The sequence below is a fragment of the Gadus chalcogrammus genome, chromosome 5 (genome assembly GCF_026213295.1).
Source record: "Gadus chalcogrammus isolate NIFS_2021 chromosome 5, NIFS_Gcha_1.0, whole genome shotgun sequence".
NCBI classification, from domain to species: domain Eukaryota; kingdom Metazoa; phylum Chordata; class Actinopteri; order Gadiformes; family Gadidae; genus Gadus; species Gadus chalcogrammus.
This window is the reverse complement of record NC_079416.1, coordinates 5,547,700-5,575,109: the sequence shown is the minus strand read 5'-3', so window position 1 is coordinate 5,575,109 and position 27,410 is coordinate 5,547,700. Positions and strand designations below refer to the sequence as shown.

The 27,410-nt window shown below is 44.5% G+C and overlaps 1 protein-coding gene across 1 annotated transcript in view; it reads right to left on the bottom strand.

Annotated features, from left to right (window-relative positions):
* Positions 1 to 7,227, bottom strand: part of rragd (ras-related GTP binding D) — a 42,540-nt gene extending 35,313 nt beyond the window's left edge. Inside the window, exons 1-3 of the mRNA XM_056590316.1 lie at positions 7,006 to 7,227; positions 4,517 to 4,812; positions 1,162 to 1,361 (exon numbers count right to left, since the gene is read on the bottom strand). Coding sequence (XP_056446291.1) covers positions 1,162 to 1,361; positions 4,517 to 4,812; positions 7,006 to 7,159 — 650 coding nt within the window. The 5' untranslated portion in view covers positions 7,160 to 7,227. The remainder of the gene's footprint in view (positions 1 to 1,161; positions 1,362 to 4,516; positions 4,813 to 7,005) is intronic.
* Between the last annotated feature and the right edge of the window lie 20,183 nt (positions 7,228 to 27,410).

Below are 27,410 nucleotides of genomic sequence, written 5' to 3'. Positions count from 1 at the left end.
TTGAAATGTACTGCTTTGTGCCAGTGTGGTGGAGAAAATTGTGACGTATAAACAAGATCAAACTGGAACTAACTTGTAACGTACCTTAACAGTGCTTTATTGTTTAATAATTTCACAATCACTAATATTAAATGTTCAGAACCAATTGTTGTCATTTCATAGTGGTTTACCTAAAATAAATATATACTTACCTGTCAACTAGTTAATTTTGTTCTGTAATTTCACTTGAAACATTTAGTCCTGAATTTTAGTCCTGAACAGAGGCTCAAAAAATGTTTGAGTCAGCACGTATTACGCTCCTTGGTGGGTTAATTGACATTGCTTGCAACACAAATGCAAATTGTGGTCATTTAGAGAATACAATTATGGCATATATGTGTATCTAGAGTAATTTCATTGGAACATAATGAAGCATTTGTGTCGTCTGGTAAAACATATTTGGGGTCAAAACGGCCATTTTGTAAAATGGCCGCCATGGCTACCATAGGACGTTTTCGCGGTGGCTCCATATCTGGAATTATTCATTAGACTATTATATATGACTGTGCAAAATTTCATGCTTGTACGTATAAACCCACAATTGTTACACCTATCTGCCTGACTATTTGGACTGTTTGCTAAGATTGTGCCCAGTTAAGTCGTTTTGGTTCAAACCACTAAATCTAAGTATGCAATCCATATCGCATACCACTTCTTTTAACTTGTAGTAGGTACTGTAGCTGCCCTAACAAAGCCCGTACTGTTGCACGCAGTATGCATACAATCAGGACATACTACAGGTAACTTCACTGATGGTGTAGTACAGAGATCGGATGAAGTACAACATCAGGGGTATTTTGGCATACTGCATTTTCCATACCATGTATTAGGACATACTAAATCAATTCTGGCATTCTAAATAGTTTGGTAGCATGGGTGTTGGAACACAGGCTCTAAAACGCCAAAAGTAATTTAAATAAGAAACAGGTAGTACCCCCATATTGTGCAATATGCACAAGCACGAGAATTTTTCGAATAAAAATGCATTTTTTCCTTATTAAGCACGGTTTTTCCCTGAAGTTTGGTTTTTCCCCATTAAGCACAGTTTTTCTGGGCCGCCCGGGTTCAAAGGAAACGCTGCAGTTCCGTTGAACCAGAAGCAGAAGCGTAGGGGCCGCTCACCTTAGATGAATCCTCTCAAGCCGCGCGTCGGCCAGGTCATCGCTGGCCCGCCTGCGGATGTCCCCCTGCTTCTCGATCTTGTGGTCGTCGGACAGGCCGTCCACCTTATGTATGAACACCTCGAAGTGGATGTCCGGGTTTACCTTGTATGCCCGGGTCACAGTCAGGTGCAGTCTGCTCAGCGCCTCCACATAGTCGTCCTACAGAGAACATCGGGGGGGGGGGGGGGGGGTTGTAAGTCGCTTTGGATAAAAGCGTCAGCAACATCCCCTAAATGTAAATGCAACGGCATAACTTTAAATGATTAACCCTAATACTAATCGGTAGCGGAAGTCATAGTCATAATGATCATTGTCATTATGTTACAAATAAACATTACAATAATTAGCATGCTGTTGATGCCATATCAAGGTTAATGGCAACATAAAAGGCAAACAATGAATGATAAATATCAAATTATTCTTGTCCATTTTCTACTGATCATTATCATAAGTAGTAGTAGGAGCTTAATTATTATCATTAAAGGGGACCTATTATGCTTTTAGACTTTTATGACCTATAAACGTTGTTATAATGATTGATAGTCATGTTTAACCATGCACAAAAAACGATGTAGATTTTCGGGAAACTCTTCCTCATCTGGGCGCTTTCAGCCTTCTCTGTCAACGCTCTGTTTCGTCCTTCTCCGCCCCCTCGCCCCCCTCCTGCCAACCCAACTCTGTTGTGATTGGTTACCTTCCTTGGAGCGCGCGCGCGGGCAGATTTGACCAGGCATATGGGGGCGTGGCAGGAGTACCTCTACGTAGATGTTTCCCGGAAATGTGAACAAGTGAATCGCAATCGTTGTCCCGAGTGTTTAGCGCTCTGCACAGCCACCCCAGACTGTCAGCAGGGAATACGTCGAAATGCATGTACGTCATTATTTGACACTTTAGTATGCTTAAACATGACTATCAATCATTATAACAACGTTTATAGGTCATAAAAGTCGTAAAAAAGCATAATAGGTCCCCTTTAATGTTTATGAATCCTATTCTATTATTGTCTTCGATGTGGTTGTGGTAACCGTCAATTTGCAACAAAAGGTACATTTGTTTATGATAACATAAAATGTTTGCTTTGAAAATATAAGTGATATATTTTCATGCAAATTAAACCCTTAAAATGAGTATCAGGTGAGAAAGAGAAACACACACAAACAATACCACCCAAAGCAATGTGCACCACTAACTTAGTGTTAATGTGAACATTGGAGGTGATGTACTGCAGCTTATTCCCCAGCACACATACACAGCACAACAGAACCCGACGCACATCTGCGCACAACAACTTGACACACTCTCCTCTGGTCCTTGACTTACGGCCCCGTTGGGCCCCCTGCAGCGAACTGAGGGAATTTCTGAGTGACTTCGCAGCAAGGTTTCTTATCAAAAGAACTGTGTGTGTGTGTGTGTGTGTGTGTGTGTGTGTGTGTGTGTGTGTGTGTGTGTGTGTGTGTGTGTGTGTGTGTGTGTGTGTGTGTGTGTGTATGTATGGTGGAGAAGGGTGAGGGGATAGATGGATGGATGGGGGGGTACAGAGCAGCCTCAAGGCTTCACTGGAACTCTGAAGGGAGCTGCAGTGTCTGACATTCAAACCTATTTCATCTTGAGTGCTGAGAGTGCAGACAGCAAATAACAATATTAGCTAATACAGACACGCAGTCACTCAGTCACGAAAACACACACACACACACACACACACACACACACACACACACACACACACACACACACACACACACACACACACACACACACACACTCAAACACATGTCTCAAACAGTTCTGATCATGTTGGTATTTTTTATAGCTTCGAGCTATAAAATAAAAACACAACATTTTCTGTGTGGATTCAGTTACAGCCAGTGATGAAATATACATTTGGGAAAATCAAAACGATGGCCTAAACTAATTGTATTATTTTAAATATTAAATAATATTTATATTAAAGTGGACCTCTCAATCTTACTTCGGCGCCACCTATGGGCAATAGGTGGTAATTGTTGACAAAGAGCCCACCGACCCGTTGGTAACATACATTACACTGAAAATAGAATTGTTTTCTTCAGTGAGCCATAGGCTCAATCACCACTGCTTTATCAGTGATAGATTACTACTTACTTGACAGCGTATCTACATGAAAATCTCAGAGATTACCATATTAATGTAAGATGATATTATAATTGTGATATATGTGGGGTCGGCTTGGCTAAGGAGTTGCTAGTTTGATCCCCGGCTCCTCCTAGCTGAGTGTCGAAGTGTCCCTGAGCAAGACATCTAACCCTTGCTGCTCCTGACAAGGAGCAGCAAGGTTGACATTCCGTCGATGTGTGAATGTGTACATGAACCGTTGTAAGTCGCTTCAGATAAAAGCGTCTGCTAGATTCCCTAAATAAAAAAGGAATATTAAATTAAGTAGCTAGTTATCTCACCCTAGCTAAGCCTAATAATCATACATTTATGGGAATATATTATATTGTTAACTAAATTTTCCCAAGTTATTTGATCAGAATATGCATGCATCTTTTACTTGCTGTGAATGCTCAATCTCAGCCCCATTTAAGTAGTAATGTGGTACATTTTCACATTGTAAGGATCTAGCGGTTTCTTAAAATACATTAAGCCTTGCTAAGCATTTGTTAAGCAGCAAAACCTGTGCTTAATGAAGAAAAAATGTATTTGTCTTTAAATAATTCTCTTGTGCTTCCGCAGATTGCTCGGACACATGGTAATCTTCAGATTTGCAAAATGTTGGGGTACAACCTGTTTCTTTATGGACATTACTTTTTTTTATTAGGCGTTTTAGAGCTGCGATGTAGCGAGATGTTTTCTCCGACCAGTGAAGCGGGAGCAGTTACCAAAGAGATAGACAGCAAATTGTCGAAACCACGAGTGATGGTTTGTGCAGGCCGTCATGTACAAATGCGTCACATCCCCATGCTGTGCCTGCCTTTGTTCCGATGCAACGATTCCTATACCTTATATTTATATATTAATATGATTCGCAGCCATATAAAACACATCCAAAAGCGATACAAACAGGTGCCACGGGATGCTACGTCTCCGCTGATTCTCCAAGATTGTGAAATAATGGATGTGGTACAAATCTAAAATGAATGTACGTATGTGTGCGCATATCAAGCGGGGATCTCTGGTAAACCGACCACCAACTGTCACTAGGCTGAGGCGGCTGTGAGGGTGTTGTGCCTTCCCTGTAACAAATGAGTTTTTCAAACGTAGACGCACTTGGAATTCAACTTTTTTGATACATCTCTTGTAAACAGCCTATCTCTTGCTTTCCTCTACTTTGTCACCTGCGAGTCTATGACGAAGATGAGCGCGCCGGTGCCCCTGAAGATCATCTCGTAGTCGAAGGTGGGGTCAAAGAAGTCAATCTGCCCGGGGAAGTCCCAGATCTGGAAGCTGACGAAGGAGCTGCTGGAGACGTCCTCGCGGCAGATCTTGTTGGTGCTCTCCAGGAACAGCGTCTCGTTGGGGGACATCTTATGGAACACCACCTTCTGGATGGACGACTTGCCACTCCGCCGCAGCCCCATCAGAAGCACACGGGGCTTCACCTCCCCGCTCAGCCCCTCGTTGAAGCCCAGCACTAGAGAGAGAGAGAGAGAGAGAGAGAGAGAGAGAGAGAGAGAGAGAGAGAGAGAGAGAGAGAGAGAGAGAGAGAGAGAGAGAGAGAGCCGTTTGTTTCTGCCGTTATTATAAAGAGCTCTGAGTTCTTTGTCTCTGGATTGTGACCGCATTGTTTGATTGTTTGGATGAGCCTAGTCTATGTGTTTAGCTCTATGGTTTGCTTTCCATTTGTTTAGACCAGGGGTTCTCAAAGTTTTGACAGCTGAGGGCCATATCAGGAACCCAAAATTTGACAAAATTTCTTCTCTGCCGCCTCCGCGAGGGAGGCAGTCCTCGAGCGGGACGACTTCAGCAGAACACTGGGACGATTCACACACATGTCGCCTTCTGCAGGGAACCCCGTTCACGGTAAATGTCACGTACGTGTCGAATTGAAGTTTAATATTGCAAAAAAAAAAGATGAAAAAAAAGTTACGCACTGAATGGTCGGATAATATGATGATTCCAATAGGCCAAAGGAAAAAAATCGGCATCCCAGTGTTAAAAAAAAACATTGCACCGTGGACCACTAGGAGTTAGGTCAAGTGAGGTCTAAATCACAAAGCTGAGGTTCATCCTTTCAAAGTAATGTACAGTCGGATTAAAACTAACAAATGTAACAGGATTTAATTGAAAGCTAGAGAGTCGCCTTTTCTCTTTATATTTATTTATTTTTGTTTCAATTAATATTGATATAATAATTTACATTTACATTTAGCAGACGCTTTTATCCAAAGCGACTTACAATAAGTACATTTGTCATAAGAAGTGCAACAATATATCGCTGTATGGTAAGGATGTTCATAGAACCAAATGCAAGTACAAATAATAAATAATCTTTATTTTTTATTTTTTTTACTTTTTTTACTGACATCTATATGTCATTGCGGGCCACCAGGAATGTTTCTGCGTCCGCCATTGGCCGGCGGGCCGCACTTTGAGAACCAATGGTTTAGACAAATCATGTTGTAGGGGGCAGGGTCCGATTGCGCTTAACAGGTAAACAGAAACTCAGCCAGCAGTAGTAAACTGTTATAAAAGTGTCTGTAAAGGGTTCAAATCAACACCTTGTAGGTTTGCAACTGTAGAAATGTATTAAAATCCCCTCAGAAAGCTTCATCCACCTGCGCCAATGAGTTTTTGGTAGAAACAAAACTGGGAACCAGGCCTAACTCCACTCCTGGCAGATTTTGGTTTCCAGCCCAGACTTTGTGCCGTCTCCCCTCAGAATTTCTTCTATTACATGAATGGACTGCTGGATTCGAGATTACCAGCCCATTAATATGAGCCAAAATTTCCTTTGAATTCAAATATTTCAAAGAAGTCGTTGTTTAAACATTACAGTATAAATTGATGACCCATGAATCAAAGTATATAAATAGTAACAGAACTCTTGTGCACACATCATAGATAATGTTAAAATATATAGATAACAAACTAAGCTTTATCTTGTTGTAGTGGTTATCTTTAAAACAAAACATACTCCAATGTTGTCATTATGCCTTCATGATCAGGACCGATCTCTGTCCTAAGTAAACCTTAGAGAGACAAATGGAGAGATCCATACCAAAGGTTATAGTACAGGTATATATATATAAATCTTTTTTAGGAATGTTATATTGCAGTTATAGAGCCTTGAAAGAATCTGTCAACATCATTCGGTGTGTTCTGCTGGGTTTCACTTGGTGTGCAGGGAGCAGACAGACACACAGGCATATAAATCTATTTTCGTTGGCCTATATCGTGAGCCAACATCTAACATCGCGGCACAATATCCGCCCAATGCAGAGTACGACGTCAACAACGCACTCCAGGACCATAAGGGTACATTCAGAGGTCCAGTCGTCCTACGTCACGGTGCATACCGTTGTTCACACACCACGACACTAGGATAGAACTACACAAAAACTGACGATACAAAGGCAGGCATCGATACATAATAACAAGGAATAGTCATTTGGCGCATTTCGCTACAGTACAGCGCGCTGTGATCGCGTTAGACACTATCTTGCCGATAGTGTCGCCGATAGTGTACTCTCTCGTCGACAGAGACTATCTAGCCGAAAGTGTGCCCTCTCGTCGACAGAGAGACTATGTAGCCGACAGAGTGCCCTGTCATCGCCAGCCAATGGAATCCTGTTGCCCTTCTTGTTCTTACAGAACGTCCACCCACCTCCGTCCTCCGAGCCCCACTCGGGGTTTCCCTCCGTCAATGCGCTGAAGTCGTCGTCATCGTCATCGTCGTAGCATCCCATGGCCATGTCCTCGTTGTCGTCCTCCTTCTCCTCCGCTTCCCCGCAACAGTTCGAAACTCCTTCGCTTGTCATGGCAAATGTTTTTGAAGTGGCATGCACCGCCTGGCCAACTTTCCAACATTGCCATCTGATACGCGCGAGCCATGACTCTTCGTGACCTTTGACCTTTCTTCTCTGCCGCCTCCGCGAGGGAGGCAGTCCTCGAGCGGGACGACTTCAGCAGAACACTGGGACGATTCACACACATGTCGCCTTCTGCAGGGAACCCCGTTCACGGTAAATGTCCCGTACGTGTCGAATTGAAGTTTAATATTGTAAAAAAAAAAGATGAAAAAAAAGTTACGCACTGAATGGTCGGATAATATGATGATTCGAATAGGTGTTTTGTTTTGATGCGCCAAATTTTAGCCGACGTATTTACGGGCGCAGTGTTTCAGAACCATGGACAGGGCATGGGCGTGTCACCTATAGGTGCTCTTTGGGTGCAACACCGTGCACGCATATAAAAACATATTGTGGCGACTCCTCCGGGGTCGCGCAGGGGATCCTGGGATTTGGTGTTGATGTTGACAAAAGGGGCTTTTGTCGTCCTTGTTTTGTTATTAGGTTAAGTGGGGTTAATGGATTCGGGGTATTATTTGGTTGTGTGTATTTGTGTGTTGTTCAATGTTAACATGTGTGTTTATCGTTGCCGCCACCGTCACTGACTATGACATGTTTGTTCGTTAGGTGTGCTGTTTCCTTGTGCGTTGTTGGTGTTGAATAAAAGTAGCCTGCAGTCGTGCGGTGTATGGGACGCAGAGCTACAGTTGACTAAGACTGACTCCGTGTGTACTTCTTGGCCGCTGCTACAATATAACGATCCAAAATACCAACATAATAAATGTTGATGAAAATAAAAATATAGACCTAGAATACTATTTAATAGATTATTCATAGTTCTAAGTAGTGGTGCCGAGATGATGCCTCATGAAACGTCAAAGCCTCTCAGCCAGATGAACCACCAAAGTGGTTCATGCTCGAAGCTTCAAATGAGTACGCTAGGGACATCTAGTGGTGAATGAAATTATGACAACCCAACCCAAAATGTGATTTTTGCTTCGTGTGCCGATACAACATTAAATCATTTGAGAATTGAAGTCACTTCAGTGGTACATGTGTGTGAGTGTGCCATTCATAAAATGGCACAGCGCTCATGCTAGAAAATAAATCATTTGGCAAAAGTGTGTCTTAGCAGACGCTTTTATCCAAAGCGACTTACATCGGTAAATACACACATTGACACACCGACGGCAGGGTCAACCATGCAAGGCGACAGTCAGCTGTCAGGAGCAAAGTGACAGGGACACAACAACATAGAACTCCTCCTGAGCTAGGAATTGAACTAGCAACCTATCGGTTACAAGTCAACTGATCTACCTCCTGAGCTAAGCCTCCCTGCATGATAACTGAGAAGGAGTGATTAATTGAATAGCCATTAAAGTGTTCTGGACAGTGGTTATTGAATTCTCTTTTTGGCAAACTCCATGATGAATAATGAACGTGATATTTCGATTGATACTACAGAAAATGCAATGCTCAAACTACTACGATCACAGACTAGTGGTATATTGAATATACCACAAGGTTGTGATCGTATACGGGACATCTTTATAGTCGAAATCTCCCGCCAATACTGAACCCATATTTCGAAGCAGTAGCCCGATGTGAAGCCTCGAACGTCACACCCTACGTCATTTCGCCAACGTGAATCCTACTCGAAGCGGAGCTTCGCTGGGGGAGGAGCCGACATACTCGACACACGCCTCGATGCCTCGACGCAAAACGTAACATCACTAGTTCTAAGTATTTCAAATATTGATAACCAAGCCATTTCTTGATTATAACTTGACAGTGGTTGATTCAATTTCCTTCGGATTAGAGGCTAGGTGTCAGGCTCAGCTAGCTGTCTATGACACCAACCATAGAAGAAAACCATAGAAGTTGGTCATGTGACCACATATTTTTGAAGGGGCATCCATTTCACTCAACCTGCAAAGAAGGGAGACACATGGCTTGAGAGGTATAGGCACATTTAAGTAAAAAAAAAAAATGTTGCCCTCAAAAGTAAAATTTCTATGATTAAGGTTTTTTGATTACTGTGTTATTGTGAACAATTATAGACAACTTTGAAAACAGTTCACACATGTTTTAGTGCTTGAGTAAGCTACAGCATGAGTCAATACAGTTAGCATGATGCTTGCTCAAAACAGCTGGGGGATGCGTTTTTTTCAAAATGTTGGGTCTTGGGTAATTTGTGCCATAGGGCCAGGGTTAAGTTGTGCAAATGGCAGAACTTACCCCAACTTATGATTTTTCTACTATATATTACTTTATTGTATTTTGTTGTTATTATACATTGTATTCTTACATTTCAGAACTAAAACTATGTGATATTCTTAGACCATCATGCCACGCAAATACAAATGGAAGACAGACAGGGTTTCACCTCCTCTTGAGAGATGGAAAGAGCAGTGAAAGAGGTGCAAGAGGGGAAGACCATACGTCAGGTTGGAAAGGAGATGAAGATCTGCAGGATGACCATAAAAAGATGTGTGATGAATCTGCTCATTTAAGGTGCGGCCACACCAAACGCGTTACCCGCGTACCTCGCGTATAAAATCGGCAATTTATCCATAGGGAACCATTGGTTTACGCGCGTATGAGACGCATACACGCGTTACATGCGCTAAAGCAACATTTTACGCGCGTAACGCGTACATTTCAAGAGTTCAAAAAATCGAACTTTTTACGCTCATACGCATGACGATTAGCCGCGTTGCCCAATCAGCGTTGACCTTGACCCGACGTCACTGGCAGAGAGTAGTGAGCTTGGACAGAAGCATACGGCCGACATCTTTCTTTATTCGGTGTGGGAATCGTAACATAGTTACGCCATTAAATGCTTTTATGGAAACATTTTTAGCGAGAAATGTGCATTTTACTTTCATAATGTTCGCTCGGTGAATGTGAAGGATGTTTGGTTTGATTATGACGAAGAGGGAACGCTCCGTTCACTTGCATGGACAGAGTCTCTGGTTACTAAGCAACCTCAACGTCTTGGCGGACTATATATCTGCTGATCAACACTACGAATGCTGGAAACACACCAGACACACCATGTGAAGTTATTTAACCCGATTATTGTTATTTATATCCGAGATTATTTAATCTAACCCGATCTAAACTCTATCACCCAAACACGGCGGCGTTTGGGTTTCCTACCTCGAACTCCAGCGCAGCCACGGCCGACAACTTTCTTTATTCTGGGTGGAAATAGTAACATAATTACGCCATTAAATGCGTTTATGGAAACATTTTTAGCGAGAAATGTGCATTTTACTTTCGGAATGTTCGCTCGGTGAATGTGAAGGATGTTTGGTTTGATAGTTATGACGAAGAGGGAACGCTCCGTTCACTTGCATGGACATGGACTCATCTAGGCGCGTTAGGAGCGTAGGCGCGTTATGAGCGTATGCCCATTTTTGACACAAAATGGTCAAGCAACATTTTAGCTGCGTTACGCGCGTAAAAATTACGCGAGATACGTGTCTGGTGTGGCCCAGAGATGGAAATTAACTTTTTTGCCCACCAGCCACTGTGGCAGGTAGATTTAAAAATCTACCAGCCACTCATCTTTTTTACCAGCCACTTTTTATACGCTATATATTTTTTAATATATGCGTACATTTTAAACAATATAATAGTAACAATAGATAAGAAAAGTGTTTTTCATACACATCAGTTGGTGTTACGATGACAAGTTTGGGGATAATTCATCTATACAAAGTATTTTCATTAAAAAACGAATTGACATATTAATAATAAAACAACATGCATGGCTACACCATCATAAGTCAATAGGAACATTTGTTTTTTTGTATTTACATGTGACTGTATACAAATGTGTCCACACAGACATGGTAACTAACGTATGATAGTAAGCATTATATGCCCTTAACACTAATATTCAGAAGAAAATATGTGTGGCATTCAGTCCAATGCTGAAAATATATCTGTGGCATTCAGTAGGCCAATGCTGTGGTAAAGTGTGACCAAGTGTTTCTTTCTGTTCAATAGATAGAACTTTATCAATCCCCTGTAGGAGAAATTTGTTAATGTTTGTCCCTATAAAACAATAATGGTAAAATAATAAATACAAAACACGACGGTAACTGAGTAGGTCAAACCGTCCAATCTGAAGGCTCTACTTAACCACTCCCCCTACTCACTTCCACCAATGCGAAGCGAACAGAACTGAGTAGGGGAGGGCGTAGCCTAACTAGTTTGTGAACGACCCAGAGAAACGCAACTCAAATTCAATGTGAACATATATGAGGCTTTAATAAAATCCCGGACGATTTTGAAATTCCGACACACATTTTTTAAAAGTGTGTCAAAAAGAGGGCATGTCCGGGCAAAAGAGGACGTCTGGTTACCATACCGTGTGGCGTGTGAGCGTGTGCATGGGTTGAATTGCGTGTGTCTCACGCCGAACGCGTGAGACTTGAGAGCCCTGTTACGATATTATCCCGGATATTGACAGTCGCAGTTCAGAAAAAGAGGCGTAGAGGAAGAAGGGGCCCGGATGTTGACAGTAATGGTTGTGGAACTGTGCAGCGCCGTATAACGAATGTATTAGATATGCAAATTTGATCGGACCTAACTGGAAAGTATTACCCGCCACAGTGGCGGGTGAAGTGACACAATTCAATGTTAATTTCCATCCCTGGTGTGGCCGTACCTTTAGGTTATGTGTCTCCAGAAGTCATTCTTCCCTTGCCAAACGCCACAGAAAGAAAGAACAAAATTGTAAAAAAGAAAGTGAAAAATAGAATTATAACCGACACACCTGAGAATATGTAGTTGGAGAAGGCTCACAAAGAAAAATAAGGTAAAAAAAAAAAAAAAGGAAAAAGGAAAAAAAAAGAATGAATGAGAGAAGAAAAATAACCAAGAAGAAAACAACGTGTACAGTAACTCAGAAGAAAACTCCACCACCAATGATGAGAAAGAACATTGCCTGGAGAAGACGCACTGCAGAGAAAAGAAACAGGCTGAAAATAAGAAAAGGAGTGGAAATAAGATGGGGGGCCTGAAAGGGTCAAAACCAACCAAACCCAAAGAGAAAGTGCTCTCCAGTAGCTCAGAAGAGAGTGACTTTCCGATTCCACTTGTGTGTGATGCCACTGAATATGAGAGTTCAGGGGCCGTATTCACAAAGGATTTTAGGGCTAAAAGTAGGTCCTTACTGGCGAATTTAGGAGTAACTCCTAAAAAGAATGGGTGTGTCACTCTTAAATTTAGGACTCCTAACTTTTTTCACTAAGAGCAATTCACAAAGTATTTTATGCTTGAAAGTATCACCTAAGTCTAGGAGAGCTTAAAAGTCCTCAAGAGGACTACTAACTCAGTAAGACCTATTCACAAAGAATTGTAAAATGGCTGCGAGACGAAATGTTTTGGAGACAATGGAAGACTGTGTCAATGAAGAGATATAGACTAAATCGTGAGGGTATTAAACTTGTTGTGGAGTTAGTGCGGGATGCAATAACATCCCCGACTAACAGGAATAATCCGATTTGTCCCGAAATAAAATGTTTGGCAACACTACGTTATTTTGCAACAGGGAAAATGCAACTTTGCAATGCCGACGATTTAGGAATATCGCAACCATCAGTCAGCCGTGCCATAGACCAAACTATCACGCGCTCTCTAGACCACATATCAACCAACAGTTTATCCGGTTTCCTTTGGACATTCAACAATTACACAGGATCAAAGCCAACTTCATGGCAATTGCAGGTATGCCCGGTGTGGTCGGTGCTATTGACGGGATGCACATAAAAAGATGAGGACGGGTTCGTCAATAAGAAGAAAGTGCATTCCATCAACACGCAGGTTTTTTTTAATGCAAATTTAACCATAGCCTACTGGATGTTGTTGCAAAGTGGCCTGGAGCTACCCATGATTCGTGCATTTTAATGGAGAGCGGTCTGAGGCAGCTTTTTGAGAGGCACCATGTACCAGTTGTGTGTCACTTACTGGGTGACAGTGGCTATCCCTGCAAGACATGGCTCTTGACACCCTACCTCAATCCACAACCGGGAGCAGTTAAAGTATAACATGTAGGTGATTACGCAGATTACGCTTAGTCCTATCCTATGCGTAAAACAAATCGTATTGGCTCTTTGACACCTTTTATTTGTTGAATTTATATTTATTATTGTATACTGTTTTCCTCCATCTATGTTATAGCACACAAACATACACGAAATGTTGTGGAGAGAGGAATTTGGCAGATGAAACTTCGGTTTCATGTCCTCCACGGCGAAATACGCCTCACCCCAGAGAGGGCAAGCACAGTCATTACTGTATGTGCCATTCTACACAACCTCTGCAAGCGGAGGAACATTCCACAGCCAGACGATGATGATGATGATGATGACGACGACGAAGAGGACGATGACCACGATGGTGATGATGACGATCAACATGACAATGAATTTGGACGTGTGGAACCGAGTGTACTGGCATTTGGGGATCACTTTGTGAATACACATTTTAGGTAAACAGCTTGGCACAAATCAGTCAACACACATTTGTGTAGTTCATAACATTTATTTTCTTTAAATTTTTTCAATTTTACGTATTTTTATTGTTTGCTTTTTCTCTCTCTCTCTCTCTTGAACGTGCAGGCTACAACGTCATTATCGTGGTCAGCACAAACTTGTCATCATGCGTGTATTCTGCTAACTGCACCATAGTTACTTAATAGGAATTCATTTCTAGCCTAGGCTATTTCCTTGTTTTTCTGTAATTTAGTGGGCTCGTCTGAACAACCAATCACCGCACTGACTGCTTCTAAACTCGTGCACGAGAATCGACGTAATCCATAGCAACGGCGTGTCACTCTTAGTTCACTCTTTGTGATTCATCCTTAGTAAGAGTAGGTCTCAGCGGCTTTGTGAATAACTTTTAAGAAAAAACTCCTACGTAAAATGTTTTAGTGCGAGTTAGGAGCACTCCTAGCGGTAAGATAAAATGCTTTGTGAATACGGCCCCAGAAGTCCAGAGTGTTGAAGATGATGGTGACAAGGATCTGTCTGCTGGTGTCTTTGCCATTGTGGAAAGAATTGTTTGCAGAAAGAAAATCGAAATCCTATGACTGTGTTGGAATGGTGGAGAATGTTGAAGGTGACGAGAAAAGATCAGTGCAAAGTTTCTGAAGCAAAGTTGTAAGAGGTCTGTTGATGGAAAGCCCATCTTCACATTTAGCGAGAATGATGAGGGAGTCATCCCTAGAGATGATGTGCTCAAGAAACTACCCACACCACAAAAACTTGGTGGTACAGCCAGAAGGGAGCATAAATTTACAATCCCCTGCAGCATTGACACGTGGGATGTTCAGTAGTAGGCCGAATCTGGGAAGAGATTCAGATGCAGATGATTAAATGCTCATTTTGGCCTATGTATTCATTTGGCGCTAAGCCTTTTTTAAGCAAATTGGCCGTTGATGTCATAAACTATCTTTATGTAAACCACCCACACCACAAAACTTGGTGGTACTGCCAGAAAGGAGCAGAAGTTCATATTTCCCTGTTGCATTGAAAAGTAGGATGTGAAGTTGTAAGGCCAGAAGGCTGGATCTGTGAAGTGTAAGACTCAATTAGGTGTTCATGTGACAGCATAGGCCTTGTTATAGCAAAGTGGCCTTTGATGTTGTTAAAACTTTAAATAAAAGTAAACAAGTAATTTGTATTGAATTTGTCTTGCTTTTATATAGAATTATCATTTGTGATATTAAAATGATCTGTTTTACTTCAATTATCAATGGCACAATTTACCCCAGTGTATTAATGGCACAACTTACCCCGTACCGGGGGCAAATTGTGCCACAAAACCACTTTTTTTTCTAAAGCTGTATTTCTCGAACAGTTTGTTTAAGATCCAAAGTAATAGGCCTATCTCACAACTTCCTGGTTCGGCGTTCGATTTTGCCTTCACCGGGTAAAGTGACTTCCGGTCGCGTAGTCCATGATATTTGACAATGGCGCAGTCAAAAAACAAAAGCTTCTGTTGTCTACCTCTATGCGCCAATTCAAAACAAAAACAACCGTATTTACATTTCCACGACTTCCCAAATAATACCCAATACAGCAGTGGCGATCAGACCGAATGAAGGAGTTAATTTCGTAATTCAGAAGGGGAGTACACTGGTCTGTAGTCGGCATTTCTCAGCGGCTGATTATGACGACGGGAGTGCTACGCTGAATACTGGAGCTGTTCCTAGTCGTTTTGACTGGAACAGCTACACCACAGCCCCGAAAAAAACACCCGTGTATAAACGGGTGTCAGCTCGAAAAGCTGAAGGAGAGGACAAAACACAAACGGACCGGAGAGGTACCGGGGAACATGACTACGCGACACGCCCCCCTGCCGGTAAGTAGATGTGTGCTAACTATCTGTTATGTCTGTTATTTCTGTTCAACACTTGTTGGGCTATTGTATAATTTTGCCAAACATGGCATGGTTAACGTTAAAACATTCAGTCAACATCAGACGCACTGATCTGGTGGGGCTTACCTCCACGCACAGTCTAAGCTCTGGTACCGTACTCCTGGATAAGGGTTGGACTCTATTCTTCTCCGGAGTTGCCGAGGGCGTGAGGCGCCGGGCGGGTGTGGGGATACTCATAAATCCCCGGCTGAGCGCCGCGGTGTTGGAGTTTACCCCGGTAGACGAGAGGGTCGCCTCCCTGCGCCTAAGGGTTGTAGGGGGGAAAACTCTGACTGTTGTTTGTGCGTATGCACCAAACAGCAGCTCAGAGTACTCGGCCTTCTTGGAGACCCTGAATGGAGTCCTGTATGGGGCTCCAGTAGGGGACTCCGTAGTTCTGCTGGGAGACTTCAACGCCCACGTGGGCAACGATGGAGACACCTGGAGAGGCGTGGTGGGGAGGAACGGCCTCCCTGATCTAAACCCGAGCGGTCGTTTGTTATTGGACTTCTGTGCTAGTCATGGATTATCCATAACAAACACCATGTTCGAACATAAGGGTGCTCATAAGTGTACCTGGTACCAGAGTACCCTAGGCCGAAGATCGATGATCGATTTCGTGATCGTGTCATCTGATCTGAGGCCGCATGTTTTGGACACTCGGGTAAAGAGAGGGGCGGAACTGTCAACCGACCACCATCTGGTTGTGAGTTGGATCAGGGAATGGGGGAAATTTCCGGATAGACCTGGTAAGCCCAAACGAGTAGTGCGGGTGAACTGGGAACGTCTGGAGGAGGCCCCCGTCCTAGGTATCTTCAACTCACACCTCCGGCGGAGCTTTTCTGGCATTCCTGTGGAGGTTGGGGGCATTGAGCCGGAGTGGGCGGTGTTCAAAGCCTCCATTGCTGAAGCTGCGGTGGCTAGCTGTGGCCTCAGGGTCTTAGGCTCCTCAAGGGGCGGTAACCCTCGGACACCGTGGTGGACACCGGTGGTCAGGGAAGCCGTCCGACTGAAGAAGGAGGCCTTCCGGGATATGATATCCTGGAGGACTCCTGACTCGGTTGCAGGGTACCGACAGGCTTGAAGGGCTGCAGCGGCTGCCGTGTCGGAGGCTAAGCAGCGGGTGTGGGAGAAGTTCGGAGAGGCCATGGAGAAGGACTTTCGGTCGGCACCAAAGTGTTTCTGGAAGACTATCCGGCACCTCAGGAGGGGGAAACGGGGAACCATCCAAGCTGTGTACAGTAAGGATGGGACTCTGTTGACCTCAACTGAGGAGGTCGTCGGACGTTGGAAGGAACACTTTGAGGAACTCCTGAATCCGAATAACACGCCCTCTATGTTGGAGGCAGAGCTCGAGGTTGATGGTGTTTCGTCGTCAATTTCCCTGGTGGAGGTCACTGAGGTAGTCAAACATCTCCGCAGTGGCAAAGCCCCAGGGATTGATGAGATCCAGCCAGAAATGCTAAAGGCTCTGGGTGTTGAGGGGCTGTCATGGTTGACACGCCTATTCAACATCGCGTGGGAGTCGGGTACAGTGCCAAAGGAGTGGCAAACCGGGGTGGTGGTTCCCCTGTTCAAAAAGGGGGGCCAGAGAGTGTGTGCCAATTACCGGGGTATCACACTTCTCAGCCTCCCTGGTAAAGTCTACTCCAAGGTGCTGGAAAGGAGGGTTCGGCCGATCGTCGAACCTCAGATTGGAGAGGAACAATGCGGTTTTCGCCCCGGACGTGGAACTACGGACCAGCTCTTCACTCTCGCAAGGATCCTGGAGGGGGCCTGGGAGTATGCCCATCCGGTCTACATGTGTTTTGTGGATCTGGAGAAGGCGTATGACCGGGTCCCCCGGGAGAAACTGTGGGAGGTGCTGCGGGAGTATGGGGTAAGGGGGTCTATCCTCAGGGCCATCCAATCTTTGTACTCCCAAAGCGAGAGCTGTGTTCGTGTTCTCGGCAGCCAGTCAGTTTCGTTCTCAGTGGGTGCTGGTCTCCGCCAGGGCTGCGCCTTGTCACCAATCCTGTTTGTGATATACATGGACAGGATATAGAGGCGTAGTCGTGGTGGGGAGGGGTTGCAGTTCGGTGGTCTGAGGATCTCGTCACTGCTTTTTGCAGATGATGTGGTCTTCATTGGATCATCGGCCTGTGACCTTCAGCACTCACTGGATCGGCTGGCGGCCGAGTGTGAAGCGGCTGGGATGAGGATCAGCACCGCTAAATCTGAGGCCATGACTCTTAGCAGGAAACCGGTGGATTGCTTACTCCGGGTAGGAAATGAGTCCTTAGCCCAAGTGAAGGAGTTCAAGTACCTCGGGGTCTTGCTCGCGAGTGAGGGTACTATGGAGCGTGAGATTGGCCGGAGAATCGGAGCAGCGGGGGCGGTATTGCGTTCGCTTTACCGCACCGTTGTAACGAAAAGAGAGCTGAGCCGCAAGGCAAAGCTCTCGATCTACCGGTCGATCTTCGTTCCTATCCTCACCTATGGTCATGAGGGCTGGGTGATGACCGAAAGGACGAGATCGCGGGTACAAGCGGCCGAGATGAGTTTTCTCAGAAGGGTGGCTGGCGTCTCCCTTAGGGATAGGGTGAGAAGCTCAGCCATCCGTGAGGAACTCGGATTAGAGCCGCTGCTCCTTTACTTAGAAAGGAGTCAGCTGAGGTGGTTCGGGCATCTGGTAAGGATGCCCACTGGGCGCCTTCCTTGGGAGGTGTTTCAGGCACGTCCAGTGGGGGAGGAGACCTCGGGGAAGACCCAGGACTAGGTGGAGAGATTATATCTCAACACTGGCCTGGGAACGCCTTGGGATCCCCCCCGTCAGAGCTGGTCAATGTGGCCCGGGAAAGGGAAGTCTGGGGCCCCCTGCTTGAGCTGCTCCCCCCGCGACCCGACCCCGGATAAGCGGATGACGATGAGGATGAGGGTTTATACTTACAAGCATGAAATTTGGCACAGACATTCACCCACATGTCGCCTGCTGCAGGGAACCCCGTTCACGGTAAATGTCACGTAATGAATAATTCCAGATATGGAGCCACCGCGAAAACGTCCTATGGTAGCTGGGCGGCCATTTTACAAAATGGCAGTTTTGACAGCAAATATGTTTTACCGGACAACACAAATGCCTCGTTATGTTCTAATGAAATTACTCAAGATACACATATAGGCCATCATTTCAATCACGAAATGATCACAACTTCAGGGCTTAAGTGAACTCCCCCCTTAAGTGCTCCACATAGGGGGGATTTTTAAAGTTTAGGGGGGATACTACTTGCAAGCTTGCGAGTCTTACATTTGGCCCGAAACACTAATTTAAGGGATAATCTTCATAAATCTGATAAAAATGTCTTCATGTGCTATTAGTTTAACTGTCGTGTACTGTACTTGGTCTTCTGCTTTATCGTTGCTCAGTTGAAAAATGAAGAAAAGAAGAAATCAAACACTTTGTTTTCAATGAATTCATTCGTACTTTGGAAACAGTAGTGGCTGACCTCTTTTCTTAACTATAAACACAGTCCTATTAGTTTCTCCCTCTCCTTTCTTAGTCACATCTTCATGGTTCATCACTATCCTGATGTACCATGAATGTGTACCGATTGCGCAATACTCACAATCCCGCGCTGAAATTGTCAAAGTACGTTTAAGCCAGCGGTCCATTTTTGCATTAGCCTACTGAAAGCTTATGGAAATAATCGCCAAGAACAGTACATGGGTCGTGTACAGCTTTTGAGAGGGAGAGAGCGAGAAGGAGCAAGCGTGAAGGGGTTCCTTGTGCCTGCTCGCACGCGTGTGTGCGTGTGTTTGTCGCCAGATCAAAGATTGTACAAAGGACAGATGCACCACCGAAATCTGAAGATTTCGTCAAGGGAGGTCAATAGACCCGAGTTCACAGTTTCACGTTCTTATAAATTTATCAGACAAGAAGGTGAAATTTGTGCGCATTATAGATAAATAAAATAAGCGCATTACCTGCATTCCCATGCTGAAATGTAACCCTGATCACAGTTACTTAGCAGAAAAATATTTTCCAAATATGATATTCAAACTATGACGGCCGAAATTAGACTATATCTCGTCAATGTGTGGGAGATATGAATTCTGCTCCTATTTCAGATAGATCATGTGGATTCATTCTACCTAAGTAGTATAAGAAATTAGGTATGGGCATCTGATGGTTCTACATGGTTCCATCAGGATGTTCGTGACATGAAATAACACAGATTATCATTTGTATTTTCAGGTACTCGTTTAGTAGTTGTAGAGGTGGTGGTTAGTTACTTGTAGGTGTTGGGAATGGAGACATGTCCAAGAGTTATCAGATAGTGGATCCACTGCAACCTGGACATCAAAGGCGCTGGTACAGACAGATTGGAACATGTGTGTTTTGTGCCAAACAATCACACCAGAACGTTTGCAATGCCCAACAGAATCAAAACGGCCCGATGTTGGAGTTGGTTATTCTAACATTGCCTCCAGCATGAATTAGGAAGCCTTGATGACGGAATTGGCCTTGAAGCTACGTTTCAAGAGAACAATGTAGCACAAATCCTGCCATACAAAATTCAATAATACAAAATAACAACAAGCAGATAAAAGGAAATACACACAGGATTGTGACCCTGATGCTACTACATCCAAGAAATACACTCGTCAAGTTGTTCATCATGAAGTGGCAGCATCGGATGTCTGTGTTTTATGCGAAGAGGCGTCGACTTCCGAACCACTCCGTGGTCATCAACTTTTCGTCGTATAAAGGTGTGCCTTAGACCTGCAGGATGAGAGGCTACTTGCAAAATTCAGTGCTGGGTACATGGTCGCACAAGGTGCAAAATATCATCCAAGGTGTCTTGTTTCACTTTACAACAAAGCTACATCATTACAAGATAAACAGAAGATGGACACAGCTGATAATGACAACCATAGGATTACACTAGCCGAGTAGCTGTCATTTATCGATGGAACAAGAAGGGATGAAGAGCATGCCCTTGCTTTTAAACATGCAGGTCTCGTCAAACTTTATTCTAATCGTCTAGACCAACTTGGCCTGGAGCAGCATGTCAGACAACTTAGCACAGAGTTAAAAAATCGCATCCTGGCCAAATTCCCAGACCTTACGGCTCATAAGGAAAGGTGTGATATACTACTTGCATTTGATAAAGATGTAGGACCTACCCTCCGTAAAGTCTGCAAAGAAGACTACGATGAAGAAGCAATATGTCTTGCAAGGGCAGCGAAGATAGTACGGAGGGTTATGTTCCAAACTCTAGCTACATTCACAGGTTAATTTGATGAGGACCGCCAAGTAAAATCAGTACCTCAGTATCTATTGTCTTTGGTGGCCATGATCCTCAATGGCCCCAACATCAAGTCTCAATCAGGTGATGGTGTACCCCAAGCAACCCTCAGCACAGCCCGGTTGTTGCAGTACAATTGCTCCATCCATCGCAGAGCGGGTAGTACAACTGTGCGTCACCATAAAGACAGAGAAACCCCATTGCCCATCTACGTGGGACTCACAGTCCATGCAAGGACTCCGAAACGTGACCTCCTTGAGATGCCACACGGGTGGGCGCTGTTGGGGAAACATGCTCAAGTTTGTTTTGGATCACCTGGGGATTGGGGATGGATCTATCCCCACAACTGGAAACCCCTGTGGTCCACGCTTCCTGAAGCCAGCACTTCATCAAGGAACTGATTTGTTGCAACTGCAAAAAAGGGTTGCAAGGGACGATGCAAGTGCAAACAAGCTGGTTTGAAATGTACCGCTTTGTGCCAGTGTGGTGGAGAAAATTGTGACGCATAAACAAGATAAAACTAGAACTATCTTGTAAGTTACAGTAACAGTGCTTTATTGCTTAATAATGTCTATCACTAATCTTAAATGTTCAGAACCAATTGTTGTCATTTCATAGTGGTTTACCTAGAATATGTACTTACCTGTCAACTAGTTAATTTTGTTCTGTAATTTCACTGGAAACATTTAGTCCTGGACGCAAAGGCTTCGAGTCAGCACTTATCACGCTCCCTGGTGGGTTAACTGACATTTCTGGCAACACAAATGCAAATTGTAATTTGGAGAATACAATTATGGCATTTATGTGTATCTAGGCAAGGCAAGGCAAAGCAACTTTATTTATATAGCAATTCATACACAAGGCAGACTCAAAGTGCTTCACATTTAGAGTAATTTCATTAGAACATAATGAAGCAATAGTGTCGTCCGGTAAAACATATTTGTGGTCAAAACTGCCATTTTGTAAAATGGCCGCCACGGATACCATAGGACGTTTTCGTGGTGGCTCCATATCTGGAATTATGCTGCTATCCATTTAGATGTACAAGGTGGTAAAGTCGCAAATCTCCCAGCTTTCTTGCGGCATTTCACTGAGGCACGGCCCCCTTTGGTCGTAGTATCTCTTCGCTTTCAAAGTAGAGCGAGCAGAGCTGTACAACTTGTAAAGAAGATGGCTGCGCCCATAGTAAATGGGGGTTGAGATGTATTTTCTTTGTATTTGTACCACGTTGGAGGTTTTAATGTCGTTTTTAAATCCTCTTACACACTTGATTTCATTGCTGCTTTAATCCGGTCACCAATCTATGCATTGCACGGTCATGCTTTGCTTGCAATTCAATGTAAAGTTCTGTTTTCAAGCTGGTTTGCTAAAGAGGCTATGTAGCTAATGATGAATAGCCTGCTACTACTCCCCCTCGTGGCTCGACAGAAACACAAATGACAAACTGGAAGGCTGGAGCAAGGGAAATACGTCACGTTCTTGCTGAAGCTGGTCGTTCGTACCAGCGTACCATCCAAATGGATAGCAGCATTAGTCGTTAGACTATTTCATATGACTGCCAAATTTCATGCTTGTACGTATAAACCCACAGTTGTTACACCTATCTGCCTGACTACTGGGCCTGTTCTGGATTGGACACTTTGATTTGCGAATCAGCACTGCAAAAAGATATTCAGCAGAAGCAAAATACAATCAGGAACAGTAATATATAACTTTCCCAACACTATAAATAGAGAAAAAATAGAGAGTCACATAGTAGAATAGTCACAAGGCTGTCATCTGCTGCTGGTCCTAATCTCCAACATTTCCATAATTAGACTCGCTACGTAGGCCTGCCCTAAATTCATTTCACGTTACAGTCCCAACTGTTTTATGTCAAAGAATATATATGTATATATACGTATATATATATATATATATATATATATATATATATATATATATATATATATACTGTATGTGTGTGTGTGTGTGTGTGTGTGTGTGTGTGTGTTTGCGTGAGAGCAATGAAATGTGTATCTGCTCAAAAAAATAAAGGGAACACTTAAACAACACAATGTAACTCCAAGTCAATCACACTTCTGTGAAATCAAAGTCCACTTAGGAAGCAACACTGATTGACAATCAATTTCACATGCTGTTGTGCAACTGGAATAGACAACAGGTGGAAATGATAGGCAATTAGCAACACACCCCCAATAAAGGAGTGTTTCTGCAGGTGGTGACCACAGACCACTTCTCAGTTCCTATGCTTTCTGGCTGATGTTTTGGTCACTTTTGAATGCTGGCGGTGCTTTCACTCTAGTGGTAGCATGAGACGGAGTCTACAACCCACACAAGTGGCTCAGATAGTGCAGCTCATCCAGGATGGCACATCAATACGAGCTGTGGCAAGAAGGTTTGCTGTGTCTGTCAGCGTAGTGTCCAGAGCATGGAGGCGCTACCAGGAGACAGGCAAGTACATCAGGAGACGTGGAGGAGGCCGTAGGAGGGCAACAACCCAGCAGCAGGACCGCTACCTCCACCTTTGTGCAAGGAGGAACAGGAGGAGCACTGCCAGAGCCCTGCAAAATGACCTCCAGCAGGCCACAAATGTGCATGTGTCTGCTCAAACGGTCAGAAACAGACTCGAGGGTGGTATGAGGGCCCGACGTCCACAGGTGGGGGTTGTGCTTACAGCCCAACACCGTGCAGGACGTTTGGCATTTGGCAGAGAACAGCAAGATTGGCAAATTCGCCACTGGCACCCTGTGCTCTTCACAGATGAAAGCAGGTTCACACTGAGCACATGTGACAGACGCGACAAAGTCTGAAGACGCCGTGGAGAACGTTCTGCTGCCTGCAACATCCTCCAGCATGACCGGTTTGGCGGTGTGTCAGTAATGGTGTGGGGTGGCATTTCTTTGGGGGGCCGCACAGCCCTCCATGTGCTCGCCAGAGGTAGCGTGACTGCCATTAGGTACTGAGATGAGATCCTCAGACCCCTTGTGAGACCATATGCTGGTGCGGTTGGCCCTGGGTTCCTCCTAATGCAAGACAATGCTAGACCTCATGTGGCTGGAGTGTGTCTGCAGTTCCTGCAAGATGAAGGCATTGATGCTATGGACTGGCCCGCCCGTTCCCCAGACCTGAATCCAATTGAGCACATCTGGGACACCATGTCTCGCTCCATCCACCAACGCCACGTCGCACCACAGACTGTCCAGGAGTTGGCGGATGCTTTAGTCCAGGTCTGGGAGGAGATCCCTCAGGAGACTATCCACCACATCATCAGGCGTTGTAGGGAGGTCATACGGGCACGTGGAGGCCACACACACTACTGAGCCTCATTTTGACTTGTTTTAAGGACATTACATCAAAGTTGGATCAGCCTGTAGTGTGTTTTTCCACTTTAATTTTGAGTGTGACTCCAAATCCAGACCTCCATGGGTTAATGAATTTGATTTCCATTGATATTTTTTGTGTGATTTTGTTGTCAGCACATTCAACTATGTAAAGAATAAAGTATTTCATTCATTCAGATCTAGGATGTGTTATTTTAGTGTTCCCTTTATTTTTTTGAGCAGTGTATAAACAAGGTATAAATAATTAGAAAAATAAACCAATTTTATATTTATTTATTTTGAGATCCGGGGCGTCGACTTCCGAACCACTCTGTGGTCATCAACTGGCCACCTGGACACGTCGAAGGCCAAGGCCAGGCCGCCGGTCGTGAAACCCAAGAACAAGAACAATCAGTTCCTTGCGGCTGCGGCGGCGACACCAATCAGGATCCAGAAAGTATGTAAACACATAGCCTACACATTGTGGATTAGCCTGCTGCTTAATTAGCAATGGATATCTGGCAAATTTTGAAGAGACCATCGAGTGCTCCCACTCCCATAGATGCCCGAAAAAGGCCTGAAGTACAAAGTAAGACTGAAGATGATCAATTCACACGAGTTGTTTTTGTGATTTATCAATTTTACTTGACAAACTATTCAATGACTACGAGCATTCAGATTGGCCAATGCGTGGTCATGCTATAAGTGTACTGCCCATGTCAAAATGAGCGAAAGTCAGTCAGAGTTTTACTATCCACAGCTGTTATGCTGGGCGCACACACACTTGCTCTCCATCAGAGCAGCGTACATCACCGGTGTCCTGAACAGAGGGGCAGACATAATGTCGAGGGGGGGGTCCCCAACCAGGAGACTGGACTATCTGATCAATCAGATATGGAGCGAGTTTGGGAAGTTGGAGGTCGACCTATTCGCCACGCGGGAGAACTCAGTGTGAGCTGTGGTTCTCTCTCAGCGCAAAGGACAATCCCCCACTCGTGGTGGATGCGTTCGCTCACAGACCGTGGCCGAACACACTCCTGTACGCTTTCCCACCCGTCCCTCTGATTCCCAAAGTCTTGGACCGAGTCCAAGAGGAGCCCCTGTCTATGATTCTCATAGCACCGCAACGCACGAGTGCACCCGGGTTTCCCTGACTCCAGCATCTGCTCTCGGGGCTGCCGAAGGAACTCCCTTGGCGGCGAGACGCTCTCTCACAGGCAGGGGGAGCAATCATAGATTTCCCAGAGATCGGCCAGCGCTTGTGGGCCTGGCCGCTGAATGCGAGCGCCTATAGGGTCTCGGCCTCTCCCAGGAGGTCGTACGGACCATCCAGGGTGCCAGAGCTGACTCCACCAGAGCGTGTTACTCGGCTTAATGGGCGGCTTTCCAGAAATGGTGCACTGAGAGGGGTTGTGATCCCATCTCCTGCCCTTTGCCGCGTGTGATCTCTTTCCTCAAGACACTGATGGAAAGAGGGCTGGCTTTTAGCACGGTTAAAACGTACGCGGCTGCTGTTTCATCATGCCACGAAGGCTTCGGGGATAAAAGTTTTTAGTCACCCCTTAATGAAGCGCTTCCTAAAGGTGTGAGGAGAGAGAGACCCGTGACGCGCTCTCTCACTCCACAATGGGATTTAACACTATTGATGCGCGCACTGGTTAAAGCCCCATTTGAGCCCCTTGACCGGGTGCCCCTCAAGTTTGTGTCAGCCAAGACAGCTTTGCTGCTGGCCCTGACGTCAGTTAAGAGAGTGAGCGACCTGTCTGCACTCTCTGTAGCCCCTTCTTGTCTTAGAATACAAGGAGACGGCAGTTCGGCTATATTACGCCCGAACCCGGCTTTTACACCAAAGAGTATTACTAGCTTGTTCAGATCGAGAGTAATAACACTCAATGGTTTCTCTCTCCCTCCTCATCAATCTGAGGAGGAAGCAACAGCCCATCTATTGTATGCGCGCTTGCCTGTTATGTGAAGCACATGGAGGCTCTGCGCAAATCTCAACAGTTATTTGTGCATTACAGAGAACATTTCCAGGGCCTCCTCATGACGAAACAACGGCTGTCAAATTGGCTGTGTGATGCTATCACACAGGCTTATGTGTCAGCGGGGGCAGAGCTGCCTGAGACTATCAGAGCTCACTCGACCAGAGGCATATCGTCCTCTGTCGCTCTGCAAAGATGGATGCCTATAGCGGATATCTGCACAGCAGCCTCCTGGGCTTCCCCATGCTCTTTTATTAGGTTTTACCTAAGAGACATGTCGCGCCTCTCTATGACACACTCAGTTCTAGGTGCTTTGTCAGAGTGAGTGTGAATGAATGAATACCTTATTCCGGACTCAAAGTTCCATTTACAAGACAAGAATACAAATTCCATGACAATACAAATACGAGGTCACACAGATTATAATACATATAAGCATCGATTCCAATGTTTCCACAACCCAGAGGAGTACCTTGTATCACTCTGTTTAGTGTCAGTGAGTGCAATTATTAGTTTGTTTTTTGACTCTAGAAGTCGACACATAAACTTGTACATAAAATTCCTCAACACAGCATGAAAGGTGGGGACATTACTCGTCACAAACAAAGAGCTAGCACTTGTCCATCTTGGAAGCTTAAGGAGGATCCTAAATGCATCATTATACGCTACCTGTAGCTTCTTCAGTTTTGCTGTTCAATATTTACACCAGAGCTGAGCTGTGTAAAATTTACAGTAGGCTCTGAAAAGACTTACTTTAACATCTTCCGTGCACATATGGAATTTGCGTGCCAACATATTGGCCTGTGCATAAAGCTTACAGCACTGGCGCTGGACATCATCATCATCACACAGATCATCAGTGATGATGTGACCTAAATACCTTACCTTCCTAACCACCTCTAGAGTACGATCAGACAGTAAGAATGAGGGAAACTTTTGATTCTGATCTTCCTTAGTTTTAGCAATCATAATAACGCTCTTCTTAGGATTGAACTTAATGTCATATTGAACTCCGTAGCTAGAGCACACTTTAAGCAGTTGCTGTAGCCCAGCACTATATGGAGACAATCATCACCAAATCATCAGCGTATATGAGGTGGTTGATAAGACTCTCTCCCACCATACATCCAGTCTTACACTCTTTAAGCTTCTTAGAAAGATCATCCATATAGACAATGAAGAAGACAGGAGT